Source organism: Microtus pennsylvanicus, chromosome 19 (assembly GCF_037038515.1).
Source record: "Microtus pennsylvanicus isolate mMicPen1 chromosome 19, mMicPen1.hap1, whole genome shotgun sequence".
Classification (NCBI taxonomy): domain Eukaryota; kingdom Metazoa; phylum Chordata; class Mammalia; order Rodentia; family Cricetidae; genus Microtus; species Microtus pennsylvanicus.
The window spans coordinates 19,623,052-19,637,535 of NC_134597.1; the positions used below are offsets into that span (position 1 = coordinate 19,623,052).

Consider the following 14,484-nt stretch of genomic DNA (forward strand, 5'->3'; position numbering starts at 1 on the left):
ACAAAAGCAGTTCCACTAAGTTCAACAATAAGAATATCTTGAGAGATTTGGATGACTCGTGTTTATGCATTAGACACCCAATACACTTATAAGCAAAATCACTTGGACTGGCTAATATAAAGGAGCATCAGCACCCTTTGTTCCCTTTAGAGACTGACAAGCAAAATGGTTGCTTAGGAAAGTCACATAGTTTTTTTTTTTTTTTAATGAATACAAAACACTACGCATACATTATAATTCAAATAAACACTATCATTCTAATTTGAAAGTGTGATTCAAGGGTGAACCAAGCTTAGTTGTATATAGGACAGATAAATGTTAAAGTGTTTCTTTAACACAAATATACACCATATAAGTATAAGAACTGAAAAGAGAGACATGGAAGAAATCATAGAGAAATTTAGAAATGCTTCTAAAATTATGAGGAAGTAAAATGTCAAATGTCAATGTTACAGATTATCCTTACTTGAAAGTGAAATGTCCTCATTTTCTGCTCGACAGATTCCACTTGAGGGCTGATTGACGACCACATCTACACATTCTAACTCTCTAAAAAAAAAAAAAAAATAGGAAACCAAACTGTGTAATAAAGTCAACAGAGTAAGTTTTACCTTTACTCACAAAATCCAAGTGTTCATTAAATTATAAAATTTTATGATTCCAGTCAATGGTCTGGAGCTTTTATCAGATTATCTGAGAGCTCCAAAGCCGTCAAAGTAAACAAACAGCAGAGGAGGTCAAACAGATATGAATAGAACAGTCAGTCAATGAAATACTACAAAGACACAACAAAACAAAACAAAAAACCCTGGGAAATGGTTAACATTAGCAGTTACAACGATATCACCCAAGATTGGAACACTAAACTCAATCTCCTGGGACTAATATCTGGGACTAATATCTGGGTGTGGACACAGGGCCTCCCTGTCAGCCACTTTTCATACTTTCTATACAGACGACGTTCACTGCTTTGTGACTCCGTTGACCCGCAGGACCCACTGCTGCCACACGAGCCTGGCTCAGGGAGGCAGCCTTCGTTCTTTCGCTTGTGCTCCACTCTAGTCTTTCCATACTTACCCTTGGTGCTGCTGCAGCTACTTGTCTGCTTCCCTCCTTCTAGCTCACCACCACCCCCTTGGGACTCAACATTGTGGTTCAGATCCAGGGTCCCTCTAATTTTTCTCAGTCATTTCTCTCAGCCTTTCCCTCTAGTCCAGCTCCATTCCTTTGTGACCAAGCAGCAGAACAACAACTCTCCATGCCACGGCACAACAGTTGGTTCTCTACCACACACACGGGTCCAGACCCACCACTTAGCTGTCCAGAGCTGTGACCCGGAGGAGCACTTCACTAACAACCCTACAGCCACCATACTTCACTAGGGACCAGACTGGGCAAAAGCGAGCGAAGATCTGAAGCTCCCCCAACAAACACAAGAACAGATATCTACACCAAGAAATACCTAGAATATCGTAAATACAGATGCCTAAATAACAGAGCAAAATACAAGAAGGAAGAACAAGATAATATACCCCCTCCAGAAGCCAGTAAGCCTATTCTAATAGGCCTTGGGAACAGCTATTAAGCCAAAGCACAAATCAAGGACTTAAAGATAGCAATTTTGAGTAAGCTCAAAGACCTTGAAGGAAATATGAACAAATCCCTAAATGAAGACCTAAAATGCAAACAGCTAAATCAAATAATGAAAAGAATTCAAGACATGGAAGTAGAGTTTAACAAAGAAATAGAATAACTAAAAAAAAAAACCCAAACTAAAATAAAACTGGAAATGAAAAACTAAAGAAGCTGAATAAAACTTCACAGGTTAGCCTTAGCTACACAGATTAAAAAAAAAATGAAGAAAGAATTCTGGTCTTGCAGACAATGTAGAAGTAATAGATGAGCTGGCCAAAGAAAAATTCAAATATAAAAAATCCAGTCAAAAAATATCTAGGAAATCTGGGACATTATAAAAAGACCAAATCTATGAATGATAACCTATGAATCATATAAATGAAGAAACCCAGGTTATATAGATGTAGAAAATATTTTTAATAAAATCATAAAAGAAAACTCCCCCAATATAAAGAAAGTGATGTTTATCCAGGTAGGCAAGAAGCACACAGAACACCAAATAGACTAGACCAGAAAAGTTGATGCATAATAAAACCATACTAGACCATGATGCATTAATAAAGTGCTAACTATACAGAACAAAAAAAATGGATATTAAAGGATACAAGAGAAAAAGATCAAGACTTTTATAGGGCAGGCCCACTAAAACATGCAACTTCTCAATAGAGACTCTAATGGGCCTGGGCAGATGTCTACAAGCTCTGAGAGACCAGAGATACCAGTACCGACTACTACACCCAAAAAAACTATTACTCGTAATTGATGAAGAAAGAAGAAAATTTCACAATAAAAACAAGTTTAAGCAATTTCTGTGCACCAATCCAAATCTACAGAAGACAATAGGAGGAAAACTTTAGTTAAGATGAACTCACTTAAGAGGGCACATGAAATAAATAATCAAAGAAGTCAGTCTAAAGAAAGGGAGAGGATGACACACCCCATACTATGAAAACAAAATTGCACGAATTAATAAATTCTGCTCTTAAAAGCTCTCAATATTAATGGCCTCAATTACCTAATCAAAAAAACATAGACTAACAGACTGATTAGAAAACAGGACCTATTTTTCTACTACGTGCATGAAACACCACTCAAAACCAAGGATAGACATCATCTTATGATACAGAGATGGAAAAAGACATTCCAAGCTAATGAATCCAAGAAGAGAGCAGGAGTAGCTATTTTAATAGTTGAAGAAAGACTTCAGGCCATCAATAATAAAAAGAAATAAGAAAGTATACTATATCCGATTAAAGAAAAATCCACCAAGAGGATATTATAATATTAAATGTGTGTACCAAACACAAAAGCACTCCAGTTCATAAAAAGAAACACCACTACAGCTAAAATCACTTCTTGACTTTCACATCTTGAAAGTGGGTAACTTCACCACTCTCCTCATGCCAACAGACTGGCCACCCAGACAAAAACTCAACAGAGATATGGTAAATAATATTATAAATCAAATGGAACTAGCACATATTTAAGAATGTCCCACCTAAACATTAAAGAATTTTCTTTCTCTCCAGTAGTGCACAGAACTTTCTGCAAAATTGACTACATATCTGAACACAGAGCGAGTCAAATCAAGTCTCAACATACATAAAAAGACTGAAATTACAGCCTGCATTCCACATGAGCACTATGGAAGATGGACACCAAAACACTGGAGACAGGAAAATATATACAAACGCATACACATTGGACAACTCGCGACTGAATGAAAATCCAGTCAAGCTTGAAATAAATAAGGAAATTAACTTTTAAATGAATTTTGACTGAGTGAAAATGAAAATACAACATATTTAAATTTATAGAATACAATAGAGGCAGGCCTAAGTGCCTACATCAAAAAACTGGAGAAGTAAGGCAAGGACACACTTGAAAGGTCTAGAACAGAAGAAATAATACTCAAAAAGAAGAGATGAGAAAAATAATCCAGCTCAGAATTAAAATTAATTTCACCCAGCTACAAACCATGCAACCTACCACAGAAACCCTCCTACACTGTATATTGGTATAACCGTGGCACATATGTTAAAGGAGTAACTAGCCACTTTTAAAAACTGAGCATCACTCAACATCAGCACGGAAGCTTCTTCTTACAGCAGATGGTAGGCAATAAAGTGATCCATCACCAGACGAAGTGCAAAGGGTTGAGAGTCTTTGAAACACACATCCTAACGGGACGTCTTTATCATACAGTTCCTCTCAAGGCTCAGAGATCAATGCAAGGGAGAAGGCATAACGCCTGCAAAAGCCAGTGGAGGTGATGATTCCAAAGGAACAGCATCTTCCAAACGCAAAAGGACTGACGCACACATGGACGAGACACTGTCACAACATGTACAAGACTGAGAGGTTCAAACAAGACAAAGCCCAGCACTGAGAAAGGAAGTCCCAGCTTGAACCAAAAAGTTATTTGAAACTAATAATCCTTGAGAAAGGGAAAATCTGTTTTTACCAATACACTGACACTCTGTCAACCACCCCAGGACAGGCCCCACGCTCATAATGGACCAATACAACACTGACTCCACGCTCTGTTTCTGGTTTTTGTTGTTACTGTTAATTTTTATCTGTTGATTTCTTTAGTTTGTGTGTTTTGATTTATTTTCTTTTTCTTGAGGAAGAGAAGGATGAGAGAGAACATGAAGTTACATGGGAAGGGATGTGCAGGAGGATCTGGGAGTACTTAGGAACAGGAAAGGAATATGATTAAAATTTATGCATGGAAAATTTTTGACTAAAACATTAGAAAAGTGAAATTCTGTTCTGGCACATTGTGAATTAAAATAACATGAAACTCGTAAAATAGAAAGTTAACATCAAAGGCAATTAAAGTAAATTAAACCTTGAATGACAATAATTTTATTTCAGTTTATATAGAATGATGTACTTTCTCTTTGAAGATATATGGATTTCTTCCTCCAGAATATGGTGAAATTGTTTCTGTTCATGGTACACACTAAAAACACCAAAGGAAGAAGCAAACTGAATTGATAATGTGCTATTTTCTAAGAACTTTAAAAATATTCTTTAATGAGTTTTTAAATGTGGGATATATAATACTCACTTTTTCAGCTGATCCAAGCACGGACTAGTTTCTGGCAAAACCCTGATACCCCGACCATAACTGGTCCCTCCATGAAGATGAAACTCTAGTCTTAACAGTGAACTGCTGAGCTCTGAATGAACGGACTGAAGTTTGGTATGGAGGCTAAAGATTCTAAGAAAGCTTCCGATCTAAAAGAATATTAAGAAAATTATTTCAGAAAAAAGGGATTAATTAAAACAATTCCTGGCATTTGAAAATTTCACAGTCAATAGGAGGCAGTAACAAAGGACACAAGCAAGGACGCTTTCCAGCTGCAGAAGACACTGGAAGGAGGCAGCACCGGGCCTGCCATCAGCTGCATGGACTCCGCACCAGATCTGAAACACGGGCGGGAGCGTGCTTACGCACATGCCCATGGGCAGCCCACCCAGCACACGCAGGCCCATGTCGGAGGCCCATCAATAGAATACAGTGAAGGGATCTAAGACCTAAATGAAATTCTATTTGATAATATTTTGAAAAGAACTTGTTTGAATTACCCTAAAATAATATTATAAATGAGGCATAAAATCCCCTCACTATGAGACATTAGAAAAAAATTAATCATCCAGTTTGATCAAAATAACATAATGGCCATATTTACTTGACAGGTTAATTCTCTTGCTAGCCACAGAAAGACTTCTGCCTTAGTCCTCTGCTGCTATCATACCTGTGTGCCACCAACTGTTTTCCTGTATCTTACAAACGCCACGGAAAACAAAGTTCTAATATAACTGTTTATTTTTATCACAATCTTGTGGAATACATTCTGTAAATTCAAATGTAGGATTAAGCCAGAATTTTGACTAACCACTCTAAGTCAATCTCAGCTATTTTTCTAAATTTATACTAAAACATCTGTAACTAGAGAATTTAGACATTCTTCAGTGAATATTACAAATGAAAAAAAAACATAGTAGGGTATTAAAAGCCACTGACATTTAGAGCCAAGTGCTGTTGGACGAGACTCTAGCACCAGATGTGGGGGAAGACAGTTTGTACCCACAGCATCCAAACCAGCTCAAGCAATTCCATTTTAATAAGATCAAATAAAAAAGACACTGATATCTACCAAAAGGAGCACGCTATGTAATATCAACTGCATGTATTTTTATGTAGACTTATAAGTAAAAAGGGAAGAATATAAGGAAGTTTAATTCACTTGCATATAAGCAGCATTTCTGAGTGTTGGGTAAGTGAGAAGCTACTTTTCTCCTTTTCCCTACAAATTCAGTATAATTGTGGTAACATAAAAAATTAGAAAAGCATCAAATGGAGGGAGAGGGTAGGGAGGGTGTAGAGATGAGAGTAGGGAGGGAGGCAGGGAGGGAGAGAGGGAAAAGGGAGAGAAGGAGAGACAAGCAATGCAAGCGTCTGCTCTGAAAGCTCTTTGTTAACCTTGAGCTCTAGCAGAGCAGGAGGAGTAGAGAGCAAGTCAGGGAGAAACAGCCACACTCTCAGCACCGCACTACAGCTTCTCTTCCGAGGAAATCTCTTTCTGGTCCTCGCAGGTTTTCTGAGGTGGGCAGGCAGATGGAAGGAGTCAGTCTAGTCTCTTCAAATTACCTTTAACTGCTTTGAATGGTAATTGAGGTGGAGAAGGGAATATAGAAAGGTTCAGGGGAAAAATACAAGGGAAATATATACTTTCCATGAGGACTCTAAAGTGAGATACTAGAATAATAAATATTAAAATACATATTTTTGTATGTTTTTCATAATGCTTAGTCCTTTTGATTTTACATTAGTACAGCAGATGACTATCACCGTTAAGGGCCAGAAAGAAAGCTGAAACAGGAAAAGACCTCCATTAGTAGACAAAGTTTATTTATACAAAGATTAATTTTGTTTACATTAAATTTTAAATTTAAGGCAATTTCAGCCAGAAACTTCAGTGTCTTTCATGACATCTGAAAACTTTTTCCAAAAACGTATACGGAAGAAAAAGGAGCTGGGTGGTGGTGGCGCACGCCTTTAATCCCAGCACTCGGGAGGCAGAGGCAGGCGGATCTCTGTGAGTTCGAGGCCAGCCTGATCTACAAGAGCTAGTTCCAGGACAGGAACCAAAAGCTACGAAGAAACCCTGTCTCAAAAATAAAATAAAATAAAAAAATAAAAATAAAAAAAACCCGTCAGGATTGTTCTGAAGAGTAGGATGTGGGGCAAGACAAAAAGTAAGACAGACACCCTCAGGAGTAGTGAGCACGCCGTGTGCTGGAGAAAGAGTAACTTTAAGAGCAGGCAACTGAAACCACAGGGACTGCAGCAGGTTCCATACACAGCTTTAATGCAGAGGAGTCTGAAGTAAGTGTGGTAAAATCTTCAGGACAAAGCATCAATGGTGAATGCATGGAACCTAACCATGTGTTTCCTTCCCGACACTAGACCAGTGAACACAATGTACAGGTCAGCATAAAGCTTATTTCTCTGAGCAGATCACAGAGAAAAGAAGACAAACAGTTATTATCAAAAATGCCTTCTGGAGGCAGCACTGCATTTTGTAAAGCTTGAATAAATATTACAGAATGTGCCTGATGCTCATATATTAATCTTGTTAGTGATGCAAAAAGATTCCAAAGCTACAAACTAAGGAATTTCAATAAAAAACAGGTGTAGCTTAATCTGTTATTAATGTCTAATCAATACATAACTATTAAAAATATAAGACTAGAAAGAAGTTACTATGCGTGACTCTAGAAAAGAGTATTCTCCATTTAACAACAACAACAAAAGTTTTTATTTTCCCCTAGAGCTAACCACAGTTATTAGGTCACGAAATGCGAAAATGTGATCATGACTATGTATGTTTTCTACTATTTTAAAAATTGCAGCAGGGTGAGAATATATTATTTATAGAAGTTGATAACATGCTTTATAACTGCATCAACTGTTGTCATTATTAAAAAACACTTTCCTGATCCTACACAAGTTATGAAATTATTCCATGCATGCTAATATTAAAATGCAACTCTTAACATCTGTCTTGAAGTGTTGAGAAGGTATTTGCATCAATGACATGTGACTGAAGATTTCTTATTGTCAATGTTTCAGAGGTTGTCAGAAAACAAGTAAAAGTGGTATCAAGGAATAGTAAGTAATGTAAAATTATATTATGCCCAAAGAGAATTCTTTGCATCCTGATAGTGCCCGGCAAATAATATAATGCTATGTCTGAGAGAAATGACAAGCCATCTATTTTCTTAATTATGTGTGCTCATGTCACCCTCTAGTGGACAATGCAGAGGGTGCAGCCACATTGGAACTGCTGAAAACCCATTAATCCGCACTGCCCTGAGCTCCTTTGCAATGTGCTGGTTAGGATTTAGGGCGGAGAAGCAGGATAGGTGGAGTGAACATGCCTAGTTAGGACCTGAGCACAGGAGAAGAGAAGTCAAATAATCACATGGTTAAAACAAATTAAGGAGCATCCTTTCTTCTCATTAAAGAGTCCTTCCTGTGTATTATGAAAGCATATTCAAATTTGGACTTATCATTATTCTTGTTTTCAAAGTAAATCAATCCGTGTAGACAGCATCTTCGGAAAAAATCCCAAAGTCTATCTTTCAAACTATGCAAGTCCAGGTGCCTCAATGTACACAAGCATTCATAAAAGGTAAGAAAATGTTAGTACCCTGGCCCTGCCCTTCACAGAATTTACTGAATAGAGTCAGTTAAGACAACCTGTAACACAATATGACAGGAAAGTGTTTTCTGCTCTAGGATATTTGTTTAATAAACGGGAACAGCTCTAAACTGCACACATGCAGTTTTATTTGTGTTTTCTCTTCTTATAAATAAATAGAAATAATCTATAGGAAAGAGCATTTCTTTTCAGCATTTATTAGACCCAGAAGCAAGAGACTTTCAAAAAAATTGGTAAAAATGAACAAAAACTATTCTCTACCATTTGTGAATCTAAATATAATAAGAACTGCCAAATTTCCCTAGACAGTAAGCAAGGTCCACACAATACACACAAACAAACCAAATCACTCTGCACACTAGGTGATATAATATTTTCTCAAAGTAATATGCACAAAGGTAAGTCTACACTCTGCCAAAACAATTCAGGATGTTTCAAGATAATAAGCTGGAGAGCTGGAACCAGGGCTAGCACCTTAGTCACTTGTCCATATCAGAGAACTATTTCCACTTCGCATGGAACAGACCTGTGAGGCAGTGCCTAGAGTTCCCTGGACAGACCGGGACTGAGATGACTCCCATCGGCTGTCCAGAACCTGGCATGGTGACTCATGGAACAGAAGCTGCAGAACAGCACAAGCAGGAGCCAGAGCATCTGCTGCAGAATTTACTTCCGGAGACTCAGATTTTGTTCCAATATAAACCAATAACTCAAGACTACTTTTGAAAAAATAAAAAAGAATACATGGAGCTTCTAAAGAAAAAAATACTACCTAAAAATTTTTATTTATTCAACATGAAGTTTAATTTTATATAATGACTTGAAAACTTTATCAAAAGAAAATAATTCACATCATACATGATGTGTATGATGAAAATTCACACATTTCTACTCTTTCTAGACTTCTAGGTTACTTATAAGTAGACTTTACGAATGAGAACCAACAGCAGTAGTTTAATATAGCACTTTGTCCAAACGCCACCCATATAAAATAAAATCATTTGTCATTATTATTGTGGTGAAGATATATATTGCTTTAGTGATGGCATTCTGGTGGTTAAAACTATATCATTATTCTTATCCCTCATTAAAGTTGCAATTTCTTTTTAAAATATTGTTAATAATTTTACAGCATCATAAATAACATTTCTCATATCACAAATTTATTTTTATTATTTCTAGAAAAAAATATGCTTGTAAACATAATTTAAAAAGTTCCCAACACATGACAAGTCATCTTTTGAGTTACTGGTTAGGGCTGTCTGAGAGATTTCTAAAACACTGGCGACTGCTGTTGTCCCCCAGAGGCTGAAGGCACCATGACTTTGGACATAGGACCCAGGAACCAGGAACCCTGAGTTGGACCTGATCTGAAAGTCCGCTCCATAAGACATCATGGAAGCTCCCAAAGGAAGAAGCAAACAACAGTCCTATCCAGCTGTGATGGCCATGATGCACAACAATGAACAACATGGCATGATAACCCTAGGGTTGCAGTAGTGGCATGCATACCTTGGTAGTAACCAATAGCTCTCTAAACAAGAGGGAAATTATGCCTGGTACTGTAAACCTAGCCAATTACCTGGAACTAGTGAAGCCATGGATCTTGGAGGAGAACCTACAACTGCCACTTTAGTAAACCAACATACTCCCTAACTATATCCTAAAAATTTATCCTTATACACACACAGAAAAGTGTAGTTCTCATCCTTCATCAAGGAAAAAATTCTCTTTAAAACAGAGACCATTACAGAAAACCACAACCAACCAAGATGCACAAATGTAGAGCTGAGTCTAAAGAATCCATTTACAACATAACTGTGTAAAGGTCAGGGAACATTTCAGAAAAGCGGGAATGAAGACTGTTGAAGACCCAAACATACAGGAGGTCTGCTGGAAGATTGTGTTTTCTAGAAATAATGGAGACCTAAACCCATTAATATTACCAACAAGGCTTCCTCAACATGATGTGAATTAGGGTGGCATTAACAGACATGCTAATGAGAGAGGGGGAAGCCCAGGAGACCTGAATCCCGCACAAAGACCTACAGACAACTGAGGAATGCTGAGAGCAGGAGAAGTCTGCTCACCCAGGGAGGAGCACACCCATTGGTTATATATACATACACACCCAGAAAGACAGAGAGAAAGAGGCCATGCAACTTGAAAGAAATCAAGGGATGGGGAGTACATGGGAGGGTGTGGAGGGAAGGAGAAAATGGAAAAAGGGTTATTGATATAATTACATTCTCAAATAAAAAGTAATTTTAAATATATATATATTTATTTATATATATATGTGTGTGTGTGTTTATGTATGTTATAAAATGTATATATGTGGGACCCTCACCCCTTATTCTCAAAGGGGCAAGAAGAAATTTCCTAGCAGAATGTTTTCCCAGGAAGATAGTGGCCTACCCCTCTCCCACCCAGGAGATTCGGAGCACAAGGTCACTTAGCTCAGTCCAGCCAGCCACCTGGTACAGGCTCATAAAGATGGCCTACTCAAAAACAGTGGCCTTGCTCTAGGAACAAGGAAAAAGCTGACTTAACAGAATGGGAAGGAGCAAAGGTCCTTGTACCCATGGCAAAGCATCTTCAAAGATTCTCTTTGTAGTTATGCCTTTAAAAGCTTACCCCACAGAGGAGATACAACTCCTCTCTACCTTGTTGTAACGGGGATGGAGATGAGTTCCAAACATGTTTGTATTATGGCGATTAAACCTTGCTTATTACAGTCTGGGCCTCTCTGGTGGTCTCTCTCTGGGGGTCGTAATCTGGGCACAACAATATATATATATCTTGAAGACAAATTTGGTTAATTTCTAGACCCCCATATCACCTACAAACAATATATGAGCATAAATTATAAAACTGCAAAGACTATAAAAACTAAAGAACAAGCATCTTTCTACTCAACATCACCTTCAGGGATTTAGCCACTTGCACATGATTGTCATAGACCATAACGTCTACCACCAGACTCTGCAGCCGTAGAATGTGACTTAAGTCACCTTCAAAGTTAAGGTCTTGTAAGGAGACTCTCCAGGAGGGAAAAGTGGTCCTCGTTCCGTCCCATACCTGTATAGGACAGGAACAAAAGGCTTAATGAGGTTTATGAAATACTGAGGCAAGCTTCAAAATGAATCAATGCACGCTACTGAGTGTCCTTAATACTTCTAAATATGATGTATATCATTCTAAGACTGTAAAAAGGCTAAATATGAACTACTGGTGATATGCAGGAAAATGCAGAAAGATAAAAATGAAAAGTCACTGTATGATACCAAGCAAAATATTAAGTAACTGTAGACTAAGCTTTCTTCTGTGTGTGCTCAAATACCACTCCATTCCCCCCACCTACCTCTCCTTCTTTTTATCTCCCTCATTTATACCCCTCAGCTCTGGGCATATTTAACTTCTGGTTACTCTAAAAAACAAAGATGGGCTGGAGAGATGGCTCAGAGGTTAAGAGCACTGACTGCTGTTCCAGAGGTCCTGAGTTCAATTCCCAGCAACCACATGGTGGCTCACAGCCATCTATAATGAGACCTGGGGCCCCCTTCTGGCATGCGGGCACACATGAAAGGAATGCTGTACACATAATAAATATTTTAAAAAAATAAAATAAATAAAAAACAAGATATGAGATAAAGTTAAATCTTTAAGACAATGAGATTATGCCTGTTTCAAACTGAGTATCAAGAAACTAGATAAGGGGCTGGAGAGATGGCTCAGAGGTTAAGAGCATTGCCTGCTCTTCCAAAGGTCCTGAGTTCAATTTCCAGCAACCACATGGTGGCTCACAACCATCTGTAATGAGATCTGGTGCCCTCTTCTGGCCTGCAGACATACACACAGACAGAATATTTTATACATAATAATTAAATATATATATATATATATATATATATATATATATATATATATATAAACTAGAATAAGCTTAAGGAAATTTAAACTTAAAAGTATTTCTCAGCATCTACATTGTATGAACAGAGTAATAAAAAAAGTGGAATAATGCTTTTATTATAGATTATTGAGGCTGGAGAGATGGCTCAGCAATTGATAATGCATACCACTCTTGAAGAAAGCACGGGTTTGGTTTCCAGCACCCATGTCAAGTATCTTACAACTGCCTGTAACTTCATCTTTAGGTGATCCAAGACACGTTTCTGGCCTTTCCAGGCACCTGCATAAATGTGCAAAGACTTACACAAATACATGTAATTAAAAAATAAAATCCATTCTTAAAAAAGATTTATCCAATTATGGTTTAAATGCAAACCACAGACAGGTAAATGGTGTTGCCTGAGCCTACTGCGGAGCTGTCTCGTTCAGAGTTCACACTGGCCTGTGTGCGTGTCTGTGGGGGATTTGTTTTAGATTATTGATTGGTGCAGGAGAGCCCAGTCCACTGTGAGCAGCATCATTCTCAGGCAGGTGGTCCTGAATCAAGTAAGAATGCTAACCCTGTATAAGCTGGTCTATAAGCCAGCAAACAAGTGGTGTCCTTCGTGACTTCTACCCCACCTGTTAAGTTCTTGCTTGTGTGTCTACCCTGACTGCCGCCTGGACTGTGATCTGGAGGTATAAGCCAAGTAACTCTTCCCTTCTATAAGGTGATTTTGGTCAAAGTGTCTTATCAAAGCAATGATATAATATCAATTCTTAGCAAAGAAATGAACTAAAACACATGGCTACTGGGAAAGCCTAAAATGGATATATTATGATGGAAAAAGGACCAAGATTACATGGTCAGTAATGTAATGTTCAGATTGAAAAAAAATATTATTTGCATACTAATAAGTATAATTTAAAAAGAATAATGTCTGTTTTCATGTTTTTAATATTTGATTAAAAATTATTTCTGATACATTAGAAAATCAACATCAGAAAAAAAAATCATTCATAATTCTATTCCTTCAAAGTAGCTCAGAGTAAAACATTGCTATATTACTTCCTAGAATAATTTTGCTACTGTAGGAGCATTTTTAGTATATAAATGAAACATATTACTAAGCAGACTATTGTTAAAGTTTATTTCAACAAGTTTAGGTCTACAATTTCACTACAGATTCATAAAACATTCTATCAAAGAGTTCACACAATTACTACGCTTCTTTTTCCTTCCAGGTTTTGACTATATATAAGGGAAAGTATTATTTCAAGCATACTTTTTTATATATTTAATAAAGGAAATTTATAAAACTGGACTGTTAAATGATTTGTAAAGGCTTTTGAGATATAACAAGCTGTCCTCAAAGAGCTTCATCAAGTTGTTCATATTTATTTCTCAGTACTGAATTTCAAAATAAGTTCCTCAACCTTCTTCAGCCCTGTTAGCATTCAGGAGTGGGAGGAGCTGACAAGGCTTCACACCTACCTGAGGCACTCCTGGCAGTTAATAGCTTCTAGAGGCAGAAGAACCATGTTTCCTCAGGAGTGTGGTCACTGGCAGGGTGGCCATGCCCAGGGAATGGATGCCCAGCCAAGCACACATGGGGGCACTAAACGGACTCAGTGAGGAAAGCAAAGGACGTGAAGGCAGGAGTGGGATGTTTTGTGGGGATAAGCGAGGGAGGATGAAGGGGGGGGGGGCAGAAAGTGGATATGACCACATTTCACAGTATAAATTTATGAAATTCTCAAAGAATAAATTTTAAAAGACAATATAATAAACCCTTCATCCAAGGTTGACTTATCTGAAAACTGATTATTTACTAAAATAGGCTATAGGCGTACAGGGATTCTTTAGAGATAAAAATGCAGTTTTGACTCTATCTGCTACAGGGTTGCAGGCTTTATCTCAATCTGTAGCTTTTTCTATCATCGAAACAGTCAACAGATGTTATCTCAGCAAAGAGCGAGCATCTTTGTTCCTGGAAACGTTCAATGGTTTACAAGTACTCATGTGTTAAGGATGTCACATTGGCCAGGGAACATAAGTTACTTGTCTAGGATTCCTTCTAATCCTGGATGATTTTATATTTCTTTGGTGTAGTTTGGCTTACTTGACTTACTTAACTTTCCTTACAGTGTTTCTTTAAAATATGCCAGCAGTAACAGCAATGAGAAACCCTGTCTTATCCAAGCACCATGACATTCC

General features: G+C 37.6%; 1 protein-coding gene across 1 annotated transcript in view; it reads right to left on the minus strand.

The window, feature by feature from the left end:
• Pot1 (protection of telomeres 1) overlaps window positions 1–14,484 on the minus strand; it is a 62,021-nt gene that overhangs the window by 16,810 nt on the left and 30,727 nt on the right. The window contains exons 6-8 of the mRNA XM_075953566.1: window positions 11,301–11,456; window positions 4,712–4,881; window positions 467–549 (exon numbers count right to left, since the gene is read on the minus strand). Of these exons, the coding sequence (XP_075809681.1) occupies window positions 467–549; window positions 4,712–4,881; window positions 11,301–11,456 (409 nt within the window). The remainder of the gene's footprint in view (window positions 1–466; window positions 550–4,711; window positions 4,882–11,300; window positions 11,457–14,484) is intronic.